General features: G+C 46.9%; 2 protein-coding genes across 6 annotated transcripts in view; one reads left to right on the top strand and one right to left on the bottom strand.

Annotated features, from left to right (window-relative positions):
- LOC139061367 (uncharacterized) overlaps window positions 1-12,678 on the bottom strand; it is a 409,988-nt gene that overhangs the window by 355,845 nt on the left and 41,465 nt on the right. For 4 of the 5 annotated variants that reach the window (XM_070541329.1, XM_070541328.1, XM_070541331.1 and 1 more), the window contains one exon: window positions 8,029-8,242. In XM_070541329.1, coding sequence (XP_070397430.1) covers window positions 8,029-8,238 — 210 coding nt within the window. In that variant the 5' untranslated portion in view covers window positions 8,239-8,242. The remainder of the gene's footprint in view (window positions 1-8,028; window positions 8,243-12,678) is intronic. The other variant, XM_070541330.1, reaches the window with a different exon arrangement.
- On the top strand, window positions 100-1,254 carry LOC139061442 (uncharacterized). Its single transcript, XM_070541427.1, has 2 exons — window positions 100-395; window positions 537-1,254. The coding sequence occupies exons 1-2, from the start codon at window positions 100-102 to the stop codon at window positions 1,252-1,254; spliced, it is 1,014 nt and encodes a 337-aa protein (XP_070397528.1).

Here is a 12,678-nt window from a genome sequence, read left to right as displayed (position 1 = left end):
TGATAATTCTTTATTTTAGTTTGGGATAGCGGTCGAGGTCGGCTTTGCTTGAGTGATTTGGCAAACTTCCTCGTTGGGCCTCGGGAACAAGGCCTAGCGATGAAATCGAAGAACGCGAAGGCCGCGGGGGACGGGGAGCAAGTGCAGTGCGACGAGTGCCTGCGATGGTGCTTCCTCGACGAAACTAAGTTCCAGAATGTAGCAGACGCGGAGGGGTCTAGCTTCACGTGCAGGTCGTGCGAGGGCGTCAGGGAAGCCGTCCAAAAACTGGAAGGGAATTGGGCGGCTAAGTTCGACGAGCTTAAGGCAGAACTGAGGGAGGAACAGGAGAAGCAGGTAGCACTGCAGGCGAAAGTTGACAATTTTGTCAAGGTGGAGGCGGCCCAGGCCGCGCAGTTAGTAAGGACCGTGGCCGAGCTTGAGGCAGAAAAAGAAAGGAGCGCCGAACTGGAAAGGCGGCTCGACGCGCTGGAGACGCGGGCAGCGGAGAAGGTCGAGTCAGGTCAACAAAGTGTTGGCAAAAACTCGGAAAGTAGGGTAGTCCCTACAGGCGAAGTGGGAGGCAGGGAGCCAAAGCAAACCGTCGTCAGCTCGCCGCCGGTGAAACGGCGTAGTTATAGTGAAGCTGCACAACGCGCCCCGAGTGAGGCGACGCTGCAGTCGCAGGGGCGCCAGCGGGCGCAAAGGGAGGGGCAGCAGGCACAGGCTGCAGTCGAACGGTTTGCACGTAGAAGGGTCCTGGTGATAGGGGACTCCAATGTGGGGAGAGCCGAACAGGGCGTGATGGCGAGAGTGAAGGCGGACGGGCGAGTACAGGTGGAGGTGCAAGCGGGCAAGGGTATGGCGGAAGCAATGACCAAGGCGCGGGAAGTAGTTGGGGTCAGCACGGAGAGCGACAGCTTGGTCATTATGCATTCTGGGCTCAATGACGTGCTTAAGGGGAGAAGCCAGGACCTTGAGAGGCACATTGAGACTGGGCTGAGTAAGCTTAGAGAGGCCTCCGGGAGGGTGCATGTGACCATATGCACTATCCCAGAGGTCCAGGGCCAGGCTTACCAGTTAGAAAGGAGGGTGGTTGAAGCCAATCGGGTCTTTAGGAGTCTGAGCGGACGACTCGGGTACAGCGTGATGGAGGTCAACAGGGACGTGTACGGAACCGGCTTCCGGCCTTTTGTGCAGGATGGTATTCACTACAGTGGTGCCACTGGCAAAAGGATAGGGGGCAGGATGGGTCGCCAGGCAACAGCTTTTTAGGGGGACTCAGAGCCCTGAAAGAAGCAGTGTAGGCGTGGACGATTCGAGGCAGGAGCAGCAAACACGCGAACATCGGCACTGTAGGAGAGGTGACAGGAATAAGCGCAAGAGCCAAATTAAGTCAGACATAGGGTTCATTACCATGCAAGGTGGCAGAAATAGGCTAAAATGGGAGGAAATCGAAGAACAACTAAGGCAGGAGAACTTAATGGTTTATGGGTTTGTAGAGACACATCTTAGGGACATGGAACAACCGCCCTGTAACCCTGATTATGCATGGGAATACTGCAACAGAGTGCAGGGTAGCAGAAAGGATGGGGGAATTGGAGCATTCATTCATAAAAATACAAATTGGCAAAGGGTCAAACAGGAATGCAAGGAGCATTTATGGCTAGAAGGAAAAGTAGCAGGGGCGAAAACACTTCTAGGCTTTGTATACCTTTGGACAGGATCAAATGCTAAAGAGGAAAACAAAAAAATGTTGGACTGTATAGCAGCGGACATCAATGAGCTGGGAAAAGGATGTGAAGTAATTGTATTAGGAGACATGAATGCGCATGTTGAAGATATGGATGGGCACACAGACTCCACAGGTAACATGCTGCTGAATATGTGTGAGAGGCTTAACTTAGTTGTCTGTAACTCTACTGAAAAGTGTGACGGGACGATAACATGGGAGGTAGGGGGTCGACACTCGACAATAGATTATGCGTTAATGTCACATAGGATGTACGATAGATTAGGAGCCATGATTATAGATGAACAGGGCTCCAGAAGTATAGGTAGCGACCACAAACGTATCAAGTTGAATTTTAAGAGGGAAACTAAAACACGAACTACGCGCGAGGAAACGCCAGATGTGATTTTTTACTCAGAAGACGAAGTGGAAATAGCGGCCAAACAAATTGAAGAGGAAATATCAGAGGGTACTGAAACTGATTGGACTCACCCAAAGTTAATGAGACTATTTGAGCGTGAGCTAGGTAAGGCGCGAGTCAGGAAAACAAGGCAAGGGATACGAAAACTCAAGAGCTGGTGGGATGAAGAGGTTAAGAAGGCCATAAAAAAACGTCAGGAAGCCTCCAGGGAACACAGGTATTCCAAAAGTAAGGGAGAACCTGAAGCAGAAGTAGAGAGGAAATGGGTAAACTACATAAAATGCCAAAGGGAAGCATCTTATTTGATCAACGAGAAAATCAAGACAAAAGGGTCCCAATGGATGTCAAAAATAAGCAATAAAAAAGATAAACAGGCAGCTAGGAAATTCGGGCAACATCTGAACTCCTTGGGTAATAGGACAAGCCTAGAGCAGAGGTATATAGTAACAGCTCAAGGTACTCGTTTAGAAGGAGAGGGGGCAATGGAGCATATAGGAACCATGATGAGGGAAAAATTTACAAAACAGACAAATGGTACATGCAGTACGTCGGAGAGGGATAGCCCGGTCAACCCACTGCTTTCGCTTGGACAAAAAGAGTGGGAAAGGGCGGAGAAGAGGGTACCAAGTAGCACATCGGCAGGCCCCGATGGTATTCCAATTATGTTAATAAAGAAATTGGGCCCGAAATCTAAGAAAGCATTGAGGGAGGTGGTGAGCAAAATGCTAGTGGATGGTAAAGTACCTGACGAATGGAGGCTAAGTAGGATGAGAATGATATATAAGGGAAAGGGGGACAAAGCTGACATAAATAACTACCGGCCTATAACAGTGACGTCAGTGGTTTACAGGGTGGTTATGCAGATTATAAAGGACAGACTGCAGGCATGGGTAGAGAACGAGGGGTACTTGGAGAGCTACAAAATGGGTTCCGGAAGCATAGGAGGCTAGAAGACGATCTGTTCTCGCTAACACAGTGCATTGAAATAGCTGAAAAGGAACACAGACCCCTATGGCTGGCTTTTTTGGACATCAAGGGAGCCTATGACAGTGTACTTCAAGAGGGCTTGTGGGGCATTCTGGAAACTTTAGGAGTGCAAGATGGAGTAACCAATTTCTTAAAAGATATCTATAAAGGTAACAGGGTGATTATACAATGGGAAAAGCAGGTTTCGGAGCCTGTAATGATTCGGCGGGGGCTTAGGCAGGGGTGCCCATTGTCGCCTCTGATGTTTATGCTGTACCTACAAGGTCTAGAGGCCAAAATACAGCAAAGCGGACTCGGCTTCAACCTATCATTTCTCAAGCAAGGAAAATTGATTGAACAGTCATTACCAGGACTGATGTACGCGGATGATATTGTATTAATGGCTGACAATGCAGAAGATCTGCAGGAATTTATGGACATATGTGGTACAGAAGGAGACAGATTAGGCTTGAAGTTTAGCGAAGAAAAATCGGCAGTCATGATTTTTAATGATAACAGTTGCGGCGAGCGTAAGATACAGGAGGCCACGCTGGAGATAGTCGACAAATACAAGTACCTTGGGGTGTGGATAAATAATGGCATTGAGTATCTGACAGAGTACGAAAAATATCTAATGACTAAAGGAAACAGAAGTGCAGCGATTATGAAGAGTAGGGCACTGTGGAACTACAATAGGTACGAGGTAGTACGAGGGATATGGAAGGGGGTAATGGTACCAGGCCTGACTTTTGCCAATGCGGTTCTATGTATTAGAACAGAGACCCGGCAACAGTTGGAAATTAGGCAACGTGGGGTGGGTAGGCTCGCTCTGGGAGCACATGGCAAGACACCAAATCTTGGAGTGCAGGGGGATCTGGGATGGTCTTCTTTCGAGGGCAGAGAGGCTAGTAGCAAGATAGCCTTTGAGGAGCGATTGAGAAAAATGGGGGAAATTCGGTGGGCTAGGAAGGTTTTCAGTTACTTATACACGAGGAATGTTGACACGAGGTGGAGGAAGCGAACTAGAAAATTGACAAGCAAATACTTGGGCAGTAGCGGGGGAACAAGTAAGGAATCATCTGTCAAGAAAAAGGTTAAGGAGGCAGAGAGGGGTATGTGGAGTACAGAGATGCAAACCAAATCGGCATTGGAGACATACAGGACGTTTAAGCAAGAAATAGCCAAAGAAAATATTTACGATAACTCTAAGGGAAGCTCATTGTTGTTCGAAGCCAGGACAGGTGTACTGAGGACTAAACCGTACCGAGCCATATACCAGGAGATAGATTTGGTATGCGAGGCGTGTAGAGAGGAGGGAGAAACGGCGGAACACCTGATACTTGCTTGTAAACAACTTCACCCTGCAGTTGAATCTAACGGGGAACTATTCAAAGCCTTGGGTTTTAAAGACAGTGAAAGTAGAATAGACTTTGAACAGGTAGAAATAACTAAACGGAGGCTATCTGATTGGTGGACAATATCAACGCAAAAGTAAGGAGTAAATACATAGGTATGCATGCATATAGAACGATTAAAGGCTAGGTGGCGCGCGTCGCCGCCGCCCGATTCAAAGGGTTGAGACACAATCATCCATCCATCCATCCGGTTGACGGTGAGCTGGGCCACGTTGCGTACGTATGAGCGGTGAGAGCGCTCGTTGCAGTTACACGGTAATTGAATCATATTTTCGAAGTGCCTAAACGAACTGTGATCAGTATCGTGTGCATTAACCATCAGGAAACCTCCGGATTTGTGTAACGCCATTAGTTCGCCTTATGTTTCCTGTGATACGCCAGTGTCTTGTGTACTACAGCGCCCGTCCGAGCTTCCTTTGTTCTCGTCTGTCCGCGTTCGCCCGTGGAATACCTGATACTGTGGCTTCGAATTGTGGTGCGTGCAAGAATGTGTTGAAAGTTGTGCTTTCGCGCGCTGGTGTTCATCGCCAATTCGACAGTGTTCGCGCCGGAAAGAGCGTCGTCGCGTGGCGCCTGCGAGACGAAGAAGCCGTTTGCTGACCACATTGAAGGTAAGCAGGTCTGACGCTTGCGCGCATTCTCGCAGCTTTTGGTTCATGTAGTAAGCTTTGTGGAACGACAACAGAACACTTTCTGAGCGCACGTTGACCATGTTGCTGTGCACATTTAGCAAAGCGTTTCACGAGGGGAGTTTCCGTGAAATGTATTATTTCTTACCACTTACTTGCTTTATGGAGTGATGTGCTACCACCGCTGATTGTTGGGACTTAATGGGCAAATATTTACGTAAGCGCTGAAAGTTACTGTTTTCTCGGTAGTTTCCCGGCAAGAAATTCTTCCGTAGATATGAATTCCCGCAAGTTACGTGTGTAATACATGTCGATGTGTCACGGGCATCGCGAGTTGGCACGCGACTGCGATGTTTGACACTTGAACAGATATTAGCTTGTGTGAAGATTACTTTATTCATAGTGTTCAGATTGAAGTCCAGCTTCGCGAGAACTTGTCTGCATTGTTTGTGTTCTTCGACGTGCTCGTGTATTTGTCTTTTATATTGTAGGGCAAATATAGACCGACATTACAACAGCGAAATTTTTTTTAATCGAGGCATGTCAATCAGACGCTCGTTTTCATTAATATTTTCAACCGAAGAACAGTATGTGAGTTCCTGCGATTGTTAAAGACAGTTGCTTGTAGCACTGCCTTATAAGGGATGCGATTTTCTTGCGATGCTTTGCGCTCGATGTTTGCCACTCTTATAACCCACCTTCCACGGCTGGCTGTTGTAGTTAATAACGATAGCGGAATGTCGGTCAGATCAATGAGCAAAAGGAGTAGCATCGAAAAAGGGATCGCTGCAAAATCGCGGTCTAGGTTTTAGACCCTTCGTAATCGATTGTTCATTTGATTTACTAGATATTTAAGTTTTGGTGATAATTTCCCAGGTAGTCTGATGTTTGCGGCTGGTTTTATTCCCGCCTGAATTTTACCATATAACAGTGTAACCACTTGAGATATAACTACGAGACATCTGTACAAGCAGGCACACAAAGATTTGTTGGCCATTTGCCTACTCCTATAGGTCATGTACTACTTAGCAGCTGCTGCAAAAATGTTTAAAAGAATTTGTGAGCAATTTAATACCTGAGTGGACTGGCAGCTCAGTCTCTTTCAAACAACAATTAGTTAAAAGCTTCTGTGTTGCCCTGATGTTATTATGATCTGTTTTTGACTGCTCCACATTTCTTGGCTGTGTGCGTACAGGCCAGGCTGTTCTTGCTTATATGAATATTTTTGAATAAGTGAAAAAGATTGGCTTTTGTTTTGTTTTTCAGGTGCCTTGTGAGCTCTCACCCAAGCACCACATTCCAGAGGTCTGCTGTGAGCAGACGTGGTAAATTGAAGTAACATCCAGATAGTCCAATAAACTGTTCGTAGTTTCAGACAAACCTTTGCAAAGTGTAGTCAAAACTTTCTTTTAAAAGTGCAAGCACTGATCCAACCTGATCTTTCCATCCAAACATTACATTGTATATTAATCACAAAGACATAACTAGAACAGCAGCACTGCAGTGAGGAATGTACATTGGTACTCCAAGTGTTATACTAAAATAATCTATGAAGTCTAATTAGTTTGTAATTTTAGAACAAATTGGCATAAATTTCTGTGCCATAGCAGAGTTTCAATCCGTGCGCTGCATCATGTACGGAACAGTAACCTTACAATGAAAACCAATGCAAAACTTTTTAACTCAGGAAAAATTTATAAATATAAGACGTGTACACGGAACTCTTCATCTATGCATGTCTACGTAAAATACAGGATTTAGTCACTGCGGCCACATAAAGGATGCATAAAGGTAGGACACATGAAGGAAACATAAAAGCAGTGGCCAAATTTCAACATGGAGGAAACAAAGTACGGTAACATAAGGGATACGTAAAGGGAGGACACACGAAGGAAACATAAAAGCAGTGGCCAAATTTCAACATGGAGGAAACAAAGTACGGTAACATAAGGGTTACATAAAGGGAGGACACACGAAGGAAACATAAAAGCAGTGGCCAAATTTCAACATGGAGGAAACATAAAGGACATTTCCTCATGTGAACTGCGGGAAACATACAGTAAACATAAAGGACATAACCATTTTCATAAGGGCCTGCTCTTTGACCTGTTGAGACAGGTCACTGCAGCGTGTTTCATGCCTGGTGTTAGTCTCTTTCAAGAGCCGATTTTCGGCAATCCCCTCCTCATGCGCCTTATTGATACTTGCCAGGCTAGCATTAATTGCTCGCATTTCTTTTCGGAAATCACGATCAAAGCCGTCCTAGAACTCCTTCAGTTCCGCCCTCAGTTCCCGCTTAAATTCTTCAAAAAGAGCAATCAGTTCCTTAGACATGGTCAAAGCAGTTCAGTGAAAAGCAAAGATAGCGCACTGTGGTAGCAGCAGCAGCAGCAGGGGCAACAATGAAAAGAAATACCAAGAATGAAAAAAAACGCACACACCTGCGTGTGCGAAGAATACGTCCTGTTAGCGCGCTGCAATCTGGCCGCTGCCGCTGCTGCCAAGTGATGGGTGGTCAGTCGGTTCCTCGATTTATATCCGCAGCAGCTGATGAGGGCCCAATGGGAGTGCAGCGCTCACGTTACTACACGTTACTACACGCTCACGTACACACCATTTCATGCCGAAAGGAGGTGGTAGCAGACCCCAAGAAATTGAGAAACGTGATAAGAGCTCAAGCTCTCAAAAACCTAAGGGTAATAATAATAAGCCCACATTGTGTCATAGCTGGCGGACTTGTCACGATTGCATCGTATGTGCAACTCTCCGCGTGTGCATCTCTGTTTGTGTAATAGCACGTGGTCGTGGAGATTTCATTAAAGAATGATCATCTAATTTAAAAGTCACAGTGCCACTGTGCACTCGCAAAACGAGAAGAGAGTTCACCGTAATGGGCTGCTCCTCCAGGACGAAGGTGGCTCCTGCGCTGTCTGCACAGCCGGTGGCCTCAGGACGGAGCCGCATTAGTTGCAGTTTGGAACCAACTTCGGCGCCCTGGATCGTCACCATCAAGGTTCCATTAAGGTACGCTATCGTGGACACCGTGGCCACAGCAGCACGGGCACTCAGGATCAAGACGATGGCGGCGCGGAGCATGCTGCTGCGAAACAAGGACATCTCGGTAAGTCGGACATTCCCTGCGCTGTCACACAGTCAAGAAAAGCAAAAGACGCTTTTTTCGGGAAGAAACGGGGACGGAAGTATCCATTTCTTTCAAGGAAATCGCTTTTCATTTCCGTTGGCATTGCCGTCAAAGCCACGTTTAGCTTGTTATGACAGGGAAGACGAAGGTACGGCTACCCTGTCGCTTTGTGTGCTCCTTTGCGCTACGCATCACTTAGTACATTGCCAACTAGTCTCTCAGTCTGTCAGTTGGCGCGATCAATATCTTAAAAGCGTACATTAATTACAGCCTTCTTAGAAAATTATTTACACGAGCGTTCCCTAGCGTTAAAAGCGCATTTCGCGAACCATGTACGAAGTTTGTCCAATACGCTGAGATAACGCGCAAAGCTGACATTTCGGAGGAATAGAAACCAGGGTTATGGGAAAGTGAGTTTGAAAATTACCAGCCAAGCGCGCTCTGCGAGAAATCTTTCATTGAAGTGCTCGGAGGCATTGTACGGCTGTTACCTCCCAATGTTTCTCAGTGTCCTATAGGGCACACGACACAGAGTTCACGTTTGGCAAGGACAGGAAGAGTTAGCGCTAACATGCGGCGAAGTCATACCACTGCTGGCATAATTAGGAGCTTTGCAAATAGGCACTGAACACGGTGTTATATTTTCATGTGTTATACGAAGCGCATAGAGCCGTTTGTCCGTTCTCCTCGAAGCAATGATACTAATGCCGATTTCACGTTTGGTTAATTGGTATATAATGTTAAACATTATATCAGCGTTATACGCAAGTTCTCCCCGTATGTTGACTGAATGAAGTAGTACACCTAGTTCAAATTCGCACAAAATAAGGTTTACGTCATGCGTCATTACTGTGTCTATATTAAACGCTTCAGAATGTTTGGTTTGATTAGAGGCACAAGTTATCATTGCAGCTCCTCGAAAACAAAATATTTGAGGAAATCGGGTTGCAATGCCACAAGGCTGCTCAATTCTGTTTCCTTTACTCTCTCTCTCTCTCTCTCTTGTGCTTGCGTGCGTGTGTGTGCGTGAGAGAGTGCGTGTGCATGTGTGTGTGGTTGTGTGTGTGTGTGTGTGTGTGTGTGTGTGTGTGTGTGTGTGTGTGTGTGTGTGTGTGTGTGTGTGTGTGTGTGTGTGTGTGTGTGTGTGTGTGTGTGTGTGTGTGTGTGTGTGTGTGTGTGTGTGTGTGTGTGTGTGTGTGTGTGTGTGTGTGTGTGTGTGTGTGTGTGTGTGTGTGTGTGTGTGTGTGTGTGTGTTTGTGTGTGTGTGTGTGTGGGGGGGGGAGAGAGAGAGAGAGTGCGTGGGCGTGTGTGTGTGGGAGAGAGAGAGAGAGAGTGCGTGTGTGTGTGTGTGTGTGTGTGTGTGTGTGTGTGTGTGTGTGTGTGTGTGTGTGTGTGTGTGTGTGTGTGTGTGTGTGTGTGTGTGTGTGTGTGTGTGTGTGAACATATTTGTCTACTGAGCACATCAATATGGGCTGCGCACGCGTGTGGCAAGTCATATTAGTACGATAGCGTAATAATAGTATGCATATAGTTGCAGAAATATGCGCGGCTAGAAGTGTTCGTCCGAGTTTTTTTCTGCAATTGCGGACGTGGACCACGCTGCTGTCTGTGGTGGACCCTCCGTGAGACCAACGGCGCCAACATCGGCTTTTGTATGTTGTTTTGCGGTGCAGCACGCTTGCCTTGACCTGGCCCATTGGGCCAGGAAAAACAGCTAGAATACCGCCTCGTGTTGCTTACAGTGAATTCCAATGGCAGAATCAATGATGAATTCAATTTACCGACGAACTCTGCGACGGAGCCCAGCAACTCCCGAAGGGGCGCTAGCGGACATTCCTTTCCGAAAGCGCCCAGCATTTCTCGCATTTTTCGTCGTTTTCGGCCTTTCCGGCACGGACTCGCAGGCACGTTGTGTTTAGAAGTTTATCATTTCTTTTTAAGCCACGTGCGCTCTAATGGAAATCACACCACATGTAGGTCTGCTTCTCTCGTCCGCCCTGACTGTGCGTCGGAAACATCGGAGACGAGGCGAAGCCCGCGATCAGTTCGGTGGCAACCTGTCGGAACAGCCTGAAGTGCCTTCGGAACTGCATTTCATGAACAAAAGTAAAGGCTGCTAAAGTGTAAACCTCCGAGCCTTGTTACCTAGCGAATGACGTCGTGGACAAAAAGCGTAACTTTCAGTGTCTTGGCCGCCTGCTAAAACATGATGTCGATAGCTTGCTTGAATACACTAGCTACCGCAGCTTCTTCGTCGCTTTAGACCACGCTCGTCAATTCGGAACTTGAGCCAGATGAATCATAGCTCTCCGCAAGCAGTAAAAGCGCAGTTGACTATGCGAAGTACCGCTCATTTCTTCCCAGAGATTCGCGTTCACAGGCGCCCGCGCCCAATGTTGGCTGTGGGTGGACGGATATCAAGCGACTTCCGGTCGACTCCGCCATTTTTGCGGAGTGGACAGCGGCACTCCGTGGAGTGGATCTAGTGGCCGAGCTGCTCCCGATCCGCCAATGAAAGATACGGGAGGCAATCTCAATCTCCCAATTGAACAGACTTGCTGCACGAAAACCAGTATATCTACTACAGCAAGTGCTCCTAATCTGCAATTGGAATTCACCGTTAGGAAACCTACGGCTTCATTAAACTGCGCGTTAAACAGCAGTGATAACAGCTCGTCTTGCTATGCCAAAATGTGGAGTGTGTGACAGGCCAGTCGGAGTGATCAGATTTTGACATAACTTGCGGGAACGCGAAAGACGTAGTTGCCGCCAGTTTTGTACACAGGTGAAAGTGGATGGCGCGGGATAATTTCAGCCTGTTTATACTGGTTGCGCTGCGTGAAAAAGTGTAATCTAAATGTTTTCATCTGAGCATCATAAACACTAAAGCTTGATTGAGCATGTACCGTACCAGGTACTTTTGACGCGTAAGCATTCTAGGTCGACCTTCTTCGGGAATATGCCCGTCAATCTGTCTATAACGCGTGACACGATGCGCTCCATAAGGTACGGATGGGGCCATGTGGTGCCCGTCGTTTCCCTCTTTATCGTCTACGTCTTTCTCACGCAGTTTTTCGTTAAAAGGGCAACATGAGAATGGCATGTGACTACGTATGGCTACCGAGATTTATGATTGTGACTCATATCATAAGAAGCCAACAAACAATGACACCAAGGAAAGCATTGGGGAAATAACTTGTATACTTACTAAATGAAATAAAGAAATCTTAAATTAATGGAAATGAAAGTGGTAGCATCTGTGGGTTCATTGACCAGTCGCCTTCCCCCATAAAATTTCGCGTACTCGTGACGCCTGCGGCAGAAAGGATGTTCCACATCCACCGACGTGGTTTGTGAGTGGTGGCGCAGGCTAACACTTCCGGGCTTAGATCTAGTGGTAACACATAAAATACCCCAGGAAATGGACGGGAAAATGACGTCGTGGTAGCTCAACTGGTAGAGCATCGCACGCGTATTGCGATGACGAGGAATGATTCCCCAACTGCGGCAAGCTTTTTCGTCCACTTTCATTTTCATTCATTTATAATTTCTTTAGTTCAATAAGTAAGTACAAGTAACTTCCCCTGTGCGGTCGTTGGTGTGTTTGTTTGTTGGCTTCTGATGATTTGATTCTTATATATATATATATATATATATATATATATATATATATATATATATATATATATATATATATATTGAAATACCACGGTCGCGACGACGCTTTATTCCAAGAAGGAAAAATGGAGCCGATGTAAAAACGAACACGAGCTGATGATTGATGATGCAGATGAAGTCCGCATAAATGCTTCCACTAATTTCCCTCGTGGATGGAAGTGGCCAGCCTGGCTGCACATTAGACAGTGGAACAGAGATGAAAGGGCTTCAGGGGGGAAGCGTGCACGATCTCTTTTTTGCGGCAGCGTCCGTCAGTTGGGGCATCAACGGGCGTAACGCGATAGTTCACCGGCGAGGTCTGCTCTATCACTTTGTAGGAGCCATTATATCGAGGCTCAAGCTTCTCACATAAAGCGGGTGTTCGTGCAGGTGTCCATAGGAGCACATCGTCACCAGGGCGGAAGGAAGCGACGCGGTGAGAGGGTGAGTGTGAGACGCGGTGAGTGTTCATACGGGCGCGACGACGACATTGGGCAAGACGAGACGCAAACTGGTCGCAATTGAATGGTGAAGCGTTGACGGGGCCAGAGAAGAAAGAAATGTCGAGTGATGAGGTTGGGTGGTAGCCGTATACTAAGGAAAACGGAGAGTATCCGGTGGTCCGTTGAACAGACCTGTTGTATGCAAATGTTATTAGTGTGAGAATCGCATGCCAGTTACGATGGTCAGGCTGAATATACATGGATAGCATGTCGCATAGCGTGCGATGAAATCAC

This window comes from Dermacentor albipictus, chromosome 6 (genome assembly GCF_038994185.2).
Source record: "Dermacentor albipictus isolate Rhodes 1998 colony chromosome 6, USDA_Dalb.pri_finalv2, whole genome shotgun sequence".
Lineage (NCBI taxonomy): Eukaryota > Metazoa > Arthropoda > Arachnida > Ixodida > Ixodidae > Dermacentor > Dermacentor albipictus.
The sequence above is the reverse complement of the archived record's forward strand: the minus strand, read 5'-3'. Positions and strand labels throughout refer to the sequence as shown.

Bases quoted from the DNA above. Each gene is read 5' to 3' on its own strand.
- LOC139061442 (XM_070541427.1), top strand. From the start codon at position 100: ATGAAATCGAAGAACGCGAAGGCCGCGGGGGACGGGGAGCAAGTGCAG. The intron at 396-536 runs GTTAGTAAGGAC...CTCGGAAAGTAG, and splicing joins GAGGCGGCCCAGGCCGCGCA to GGTAGTCCCTACAGGCGAAG.